At 41.9% G+C, this 7,982-nt stretch overlaps 2 protein-coding genes across 2 annotated transcripts; one reads left to right on the forward strand and one right to left on the reverse strand.

Annotated features, from left to right (window-relative positions):
* The first annotated feature begins 8 nt into the window (after window positions 1–8).
* Window positions 9–1,658, forward strand: LOC103799862 (dynein light chain 1, cytoplasmic). Its single transcript, XM_009072214.1, has 2 exons — window positions 9–204; window positions 1,278–1,658. The coding sequence occupies exons 1-2, from the start codon at window positions 73–75 to the stop codon at window positions 1,413–1,415; spliced, it is 270 nt and encodes an 89-aa protein (XP_009070462.1). The 5' UTR covers window positions 9–72; the 3' UTR covers window positions 1,416–1,658.
* A 626-nt stretch (window positions 1,659–2,284) lies between these two features.
* COQ5 (coenzyme Q5 homolog, methyltransferase (S. cerevisiae)) lies at window positions 2,285–7,665 on the reverse strand (the record flags this gene model as incomplete). Its single annotated transcript, XM_009072215.1, has 6 exons — window positions 2,285–2,454; window positions 2,561–2,672; window positions 2,883–2,971; window positions 4,636–4,742; window positions 6,825–7,049; window positions 7,516–7,665. Coding segments are annotated over 6 exons (785 nt in total), but the record flags the coding sequence as incomplete, so codon positions are not given.
* Window positions 7,666–7,982: the final 317 nt, after the last annotated feature.

Consider the following 7,982-nt stretch of genomic DNA (forward strand, 5'->3'; position numbering starts at 1 on the left):
CGGCAGGGGATTCTGGCAGGGAGCTGCTCGTGCAACTTTGATTTCCTTTTTTCTTTATTCCAACAGGCAATCATGAGTGACCGAAAGGCAGTGATCAAAAATGCAGATATGTCAGAGGAGATGCAGCAGGACTCGGTGGAATGTGCTACTCAGGCTTTAGAGAAGTACAACATCGAGAAGGATATTGCTGCTCACATAAAGAAGGTAAGTGTTGGCTTGTAATGTGCTCATGAAAAATCAATCAGGCAGAATGCTGCTGGGCAAGTAGCTCTAGAGAAACAAGTTCTAGAGGTACTAGGTAATCAAGTTGTACTTTCTCTCCCTATTTTCCTCTCCCCTTTATATGGGGCTTTCTAGCTCCTTCTGCTTTTCTCTTGCAGTTCCTTACACCTTTTGTGCCCCAGTCCTATTGTCCAGGTGAGCAGTGCCAGATGACTGTCCCTGTGACTGATGAGCTGGCACAAAATATGGGCTCTCTGGAGCCTATTTGAGGAGTGGTGGTTTGTCGACCATGTAATAAGTGGGTTTGGGTTTTTTTCCTTTACCACCACATGTAAGACAAGCTGTTCATGCTAACGCTGAACAGATGGTTCATAGCTTACAGTTTGACACATTTTCTCTCTTGACTCCTACTGGGAGCCTGATTGAGCTGCAAGGAGTCGAAGGGTTTGGTTGTGCAGAACAGAAACTCATCCACGTTCTCACAAAAAAATCTCTTCAGCTGACAACAGTTAGGTGCTGCAGTATATAACCACTGACTGCACAGGTTTACTCACAGTAGACCTGTACACAGGAGTTTATTTTAAGTCATAGCAGGCTCCTGACTAGAGAGTGGTGGAAGAACATGGTCTCATGACTAGGCATCAAGGCAGAGAATTTGCCATGAAGTGTGCTTTCAGCATCCTTATTGCAAACAGCTAATGAAGTCAAACTAATGGCTCAATCCACTGAGGTTTGCAACAAGCAGTCAAATTCTTTGCATTTATGGTCTGAGATCATGGCTTGACTTTATGGGAAAAGTTACTCCCCCAAACATATGTTTTAAGCTTATTCCTGCTCTGCTTGGAAGCACTTTTTTTTTTGGTATGACTAAGCAGCAGATGAGTTATAAAGTGACAGATGATCCTTGTGCTTAAGAGCATATGCTGCTCCCTAATTGCCTTCTTCCAAAAGTGATTTTTGTTAACAAGTGACATATCATGGCAAAAAAATCCCTGTTAGACAATATTAGTATAATTCCCACGAAAATGCTGACTGTCTACTTCTCTCTTCTGTAGGAATTTGACAAGAAATACAATCCCACGTGGCACTGCATTGTGGGAAGGAACTTTGGCAGCTATGTGACTCATGAGACCAAGCACTTTATCTACTTCTACCTCGGCCAAGTTGCTATTCTTCTTTTCAAGTCTGGTTAGAACCACAGACTGTTACTGAAACTTGCACCTGGGTACAGGACTGCACACTGACTCCCACCTTCAGCCTTCCTGGGGAAACAGACCTTGATCTTCAGGTCTTTGTTGTATTGTTAATGGTCAGGGATTTTGCTGTAGCAGCTGGTATTTTCATTGTGGCTATATAAAGAGCAAAAATGTCTTCCTTGTATTTATTTTCTTTCAAAAAATGGCTTCTTTGCTAATAAAACTGTTGGAAGAAGTTTATCATTTGAGAGTTTTCTTTACCTTTCTGTCCCCTTAGTGCTTGCATTACCCTCTTTATTCCACTGTGAATGAAGAACATTCCCACCTCCAGTACCCCCCAATCCATCCTTTCTTAGGAAAGAAACCTTCTTACAAAGGTTAAAAGACTGACTTAAGTGAAAAAGGTTGATGCAGTGCCCTTTTATTTCACAAACCTTTCGTTTGCCTTTGAAAGAAATAAAGGAGCCATGGGGAAAAAAAATCCTTAAACTCCACATGACAAAGACAATAACAGCTTCATAAAAATCCATAGTTACTTCATAAATCCAAGTTACTTCTCCACCGGTATAATATCCTTCTTGAAGCTTAGTGAAAAAAAAAAAAAGGCATCTTATTTGAAGACTAGTCAGTCTGTTTCTGTATCCACACCCACTGGTAACTGAGGTTGCTTTACTCCTTTGCATTCCTCAGCTTTGGCCATGTCCTTTATCTTGCACTTCAAGGGACATGCAAGTGTAAGAAATACCACTGGAGTCACTCCTTCCACAGGTTTTTTGCCAGGGGAAGGTAGCTGGTGTTCTTTGGGTCTGGCTGCTGAGCAAGTATCTGCTACACAGATTCTTAAACTTCCTCTTCAATCATGATACTGTTAAAATTCCACAGCTTTCATATTGCTCACAAATATACACTCCCTGTGTTTTGTTACACAGTAGACTCACAGTTTGAAACCTGAGTGAATGGCAACAATGCCAAAGTTTAAATTCTGATAATCCACTTTGAAAAAGCCTGCATCTTCTATCATTTCCTTCAGCTCCTCCTGGAAAATAACAGGGTCATAATTGTAGCAGCCTGAAGGCCTGAAGCCAGCTAGCTGACTGTGCTGGGACTGTGTTTTGTGCTACTGAGTTCAGGGAAATACTGACCTGAGGGGGAAACTGTCGTATGCTCTCCACGAGGTACTGGTAAGACTTCCAGTCACCAGCAATAACCTCACCCAGAACAGGGATAACCTGGAAACTGTAGAGATCATAGAGCCTGCACAGACAGACAACAAATGCATATTAACACAAGTTTAAAAGCAACCTTTCCAGCACAAACTGATCTTTGTACCACTACCCTATGCAGTCTGCATCTGATTTTAAAAGTGCACAAAGAGGTGGCCTCAAAGTGTCTCTGTCTCTTATTCTGTCTGAGTACAAATAAAAGAACCTTGTGACATGGCATGAAGTATCACCATGTTCCTACCTGGAAAGAAGAGGGTTGCTGACATGACTAAATTCAAGGCAGAGAAATCTTCCTCCTGGTTTCAGCACACGATAGGCCTCCTGAAGTGCCTGAGACAAAGCAGATGTGATAAGTTTGTTTCTGTAGAACACCACCTGCCTATTATCATGCCATGTGATACTATCCTGCAACTCTGATGAGCTGAGGAGAGTAAAGAGAATCCTGACTGGCAATCTGCAATGTTTAATGTGGAGAAGCATCCCAAGACAAATACAAAAAAACCCCAAACCCAAACATACAACAAACCCAAAGCGCAAACACTCTTGCTGTCACATAAATAGATTTATACAAGGCTTTATGTCAAAACTGTGATGTTGGGTTTGTAATTTTTATTCTTTTTCCCTGCTGCTAGTTGATGGATGATTGTTGGCAGAGTTCTTGTAATTACAGACCAAACCCAAAACGGAGAAGGTGACTCAGCTACAGGAAGCTGAAAAGGAGAAAAGGGCATGATAGTTTGGTTTTTTAATCAAAAGAAAAGATTTTATTGTGAGACACACCCAAAGGATCAAAGAAGGAATGATACTGGGGTTTGGATGAGCAATGTGTGAGAACAGGAAGGCAGGACAAGGAAGAAGAAAATATTTGGCTACTTTGAAAATTCTATCCTATATCCAAAATAGAATACCTAAGAAGAACCAAGACAAAATTCTGTTTACAACTCTATGTTCTTTCATACAAGAGCACAGCAGAGTGGTATTCTAGAACCTCTGCAGGCTGTACATCTGCTTGGCTTCAACTGTCCTGTTCCTGAAGGATAAAATATAAACAGTACACATAAGTGACAGGAGCTCTGCAAAAGAATTGGCAGCTTGGATGTGTTTTGTATCAGGTCTCCAGGGAGCTATGCTACCAGACTGCTGTATCCATGAAGGTGCAGAGCCTGTGCAGACGAAGCACCAGGAAAAGCCATCCACATTAAGTTCAAAGGCATATGGTTCAAAGTGGTTGGGATCCAAATGCTACACCTTCCACAGCAGGAGCTTTGCCAAGGCTGTAACACACTCCTCTGAAACACAGACGACTCGTCCACCTAGACAAGTGATCTAGCCTATCTTCACTCCCATGACAGCCAGTCACCCTCAAAGGGCAGACATTGTTTAGAACAAAGGGTACTACTTATCCTAATTAAAATCACACTTATTCTTCATAGGAAGCTCTACCATCAGCCAGTGTAAAGACACAGAGCAAAGTGGGCTGAACAGGTTAGTCCAACAGCAGTGGGGGCAGCAGCCAACTGCTTCCCACTCTGCTCTGAAAGTTCTGTTGGCTCAGGCAGGGAAACAGAAGGGGACTGGAAGTGTTGGACCCACTGTGGGTAGGATATTGATCAGGTGCTTCAGGAAGATTTGAGACATGTAGACTGACTGCACTGTGCCATGTGCAGATCCACCTGTGTCGTAGGTCAGGAGAAGGTGGGGAGTGACTGTAGCGCTCAGCCCTTTGCCTTAGGAAGAGATTGTACAGCTTGCCAAGCTGGAAGGATTGGGTGCAACTGGTATAAATCTATCTCTTTTATGACAAAGGTGGGGCATTTAATTGCATTCTCCATTCAAACAAGTTGCACACTATGTGCCATTTATTTTAAATGTTTCAGGACAGGACTGTGATCTTCCTTTATCCAAAGGATTTCCTCATTTTCTTCCTCTATAGAATAAAAGAACCTCAGATGAATTGTAAGGATCCCAAGTCAGGATATACTACAGCAACTTACCAAATCAATACGAGTTACATTTCGGATTCCAAAGGCAATTGTGTAAACATCAAACTTATCATCACCAAAGGGCAACTCTTCAGCATTCCCAAGTACCCAGGACAAGCCTGTGGTAAAAGACAAGTCACAGAATTGAACTCAGAATGCTCCAGAAAGACTAGAACTTATTTATCCTAGAAGGGATTGGTTATTTTAAAAGTAATATTTAAAATTAATGTTTCAATTTTGCATTTCTGTTGGAGGAAAGATACCTTGGCCTAGACTCATGAACCTTTCGGGGCCCTGTACTATACCACTTGCTATTTATAGTTATACTATTATAGTATAGTAGAAAGTATTGCATGAAAAAAAGGATGGAACATAATTAAAGTAGCAGTTATTAGTGTTATTTAAACATATACAGTTTGCAAAGGCACCTAAGAAGTGAGCATGGAGAAAAGGTTATGAGCAGCAGGAAACTACCCCTCAGAGCACACTGCAGTAAAACCACAGGCCACGAGTTTGTAAGGTAGGACCTAAGGACAGGACATAAAGGAAGCTGTTGGTGTCCAGCAAGAGGAACTGGGGTATGTGCAGTGCAGTCCACCACTCCTGCAGAATAAATGCACAATCAGCAGTTGTGCAACACATGTTCCTTTTCACCATGCACAGCTCCCACTGTTGCTAAATTACACAGGGAAACAGTGAAAAAACCCTCTGCCACTTACAATTTTAAGAAGAACAAGATTTAGACCTCAGACAATCAACAAATAAACAAGCTCAGAAATGAGATTACTACATCAGGGAGGAATTGGCTGAAAACCAGCAGGCAGGACACATTAAAGAGGTGTGTGCTGAACAAGGGAGTGAAAAAGAGTAACAAGTCAGAATTGCGGGGCATAGGGCAACCCAGACAGCAAGACAACAGCTGGGCTTCTACAGCTTTGATGTACAGAGAAAGAAAACTTAAAATTGTAAATACTAATTTTGAGATTTTGGTAAGTCACAAATAAAAAGTGCAACCAATTAAACAAAATGCTCTATTTATAGTAGCTGAAGATAGTAGTGAGTTTTATTTCCAGTCCTATGCTACAGCCATAAAGCTTTTATCCTTCCAGTGTTGGTACAGTTCAGGTGTTCTCAAACTATGATGTGAAAAAAGGCTTGCAAGCTGCACAAATTAGTGTGATGCCTGCAGTCTGCCAGGGCTGGAAGAACTAATGCCCTCACAATTAGTCTGTTTATTAAGAAAAAGGGAGAAGCAGGCAGGCAATGGTCCTGGGTAACTGCAGGGAGCAAGAGCAGCTGCCAGAACCCATGCCAGCAGTCTGTCTTCAGCTCCTTTGTGCCACTGAGCTGTTCTTTGTGTCCTTCAGCCCACACAGTTTGTAGGCTGAAGTCCTGATGGGACTGTGGGAGTAGAGCACAGTGACAGAACATGCTCATAACACAAACAAGGGCTGCCCAGGGCACACCTAAAGGAGGTATCCAGGCAAACCAAGTTTGGGAACCTCCTGGTATACTTTACATTGCTATAATATTTGCCAAATATCTGTAAATGAAGGGAGGATAAGCAACTCTGACACAAACACCGAGCCACAAGCAGCACTTTTCTCTCTATGTCTTACTTCTTAAAATTAGGCTTTTTGATCAGGATTGGTGTGGTCCCCAACAAACTGTAAGTACAGTGAATTAACCCACTGACCTGCAAACTAACATTTAGTAGAATTCAGTTTCTCTGAGCATTATTAGCATATGCTCTAAAAGATTTATTAGTTCACAATATCCTCTAGTTCTTTCATTTTTTTATTTGCTACCCTGATTCTTAAAAATACAGATCATAACATCTTCAGTCATTCTAGGGCTGAGCTCTTTTGCGTTATCTTAGTAATATCAGATTTGTTAGCACAGATATAAACAGCAGGTTTGGATTCTTTAACCAATTTTGAAGGCCAGCTGGGCATCAGACCTCATGGACACTTCCATATACCTATTGCTGAAAGTTCAAGTGTTATTCAAGAGGATCACTGGACACCTGAACAACATACTACACCCCATACTCACTGGAAAAGTGACTCAGCATTGGCAAATACGTAAGCACAGCTACAGTCCACACCGTGGCTGTATAAGGTATGTGCAGTCCTGAAGTTGTGATTACCTGATGTGTCAAATTCTTGCTCTCAGGCACACTACTGACATGCATGACTTACCTTCAGTGTAGCCAAGCTGTTCTGCTTTCTGCTTCCCAACTTTTAACATCTCTTTGTTAATGTCACAGACCACCACTTGGGAATCCCCTAGGGAGTTTGATTTGTCATCCTGGTAACTCTCAAAAATTTCCTGCCACGACAAATTCTGATGGTTCTTAAGCTTCCTCTGGATCTGGCGTTGCCGCGCGGCGCGAACGTAGTTAATGAACCGAAAGGCAATGTCACCTGCAGGTGTTTGAGGAAAAATACATGTGTTGGGATGATTTCTGACTCTGGGAAATTGGCACATCAAGCTTTAAACATCAAACTGAGTTAACATTTATTTTCGGTTGTATATATTAATAAAAACAACCCCGCCACACTGTATAGACATAGAGAGTGTGTGAATGTATGTAAAAATACAGAGAGGGAACATACTAAAAGCAGAGAGTTCATGTCTTTCTACAAATTCAGTTTTCCACAACATATCATGGCAATATTATAACACTTTCAGACCCCTTGAGCAAGGTATTATGAAAAACAACTAAGTTAGCTCTCAACACTTCTCTTGGAAAGCCAAGCAGATGCTTGACTGGTTTTAAAGACAGGGAACTAAGGGGAGAAAGAAAATGTTAGGCAACTTAATTCTGAGCAGACTCAAACAGCTGAAAAACTGTGGCACTGTCATGTGGAACTCACCAAAATGATTTACCTGTTCCTCCAGCAACATCAAGAAGAAGTGTTCCTGGGCAAGGGTTCATTTTGTGCATGAAGATATCCTTCCACACCCGATGAATTCCTAGAGTCATGGAATCATTCATTACATCATATTTCTGGGCCACATTTTCAAAGACCTGGTAAACTGCAAGGAAGAGAGGACATGGGTATGAGATGAAATTTCCTTTAAAATGCTCATGGTAAACTTCAAGGAAAGGACATGGGTATGAGATGTAATTTACTTCAAAATGGTCATGTTGAAATAAAATGTGTCCTTATTGCCTCGTGGATACATGTGCCCATGGGGAGTTGAAAAATACCACCTCTACAAAAAGAAAAGAAAGATCTAATCCTACTGAGCCTGTTGCCTGCAAAGGTCTCTCTGGAGAAACATATCCCGTTCACAGGGACTCAAAGCGGCTGTGCTGCCCCGAACACACTCCCGGCCCCGCGCCCGGGATC

The sequence above is a fragment of the Acanthisitta chloris genome, unplaced genomic scaffold (assembly GCF_000695815.1).
Source record: "Acanthisitta chloris isolate BGI_N310 unplaced genomic scaffold, ASM69581v1 Scaffold13123, whole genome shotgun sequence".
In the NCBI taxonomy this organism is placed as follows: Eukaryota; Metazoa; Chordata; class Aves; order Passeriformes; family Acanthisittidae; genus Acanthisitta; species Acanthisitta chloris.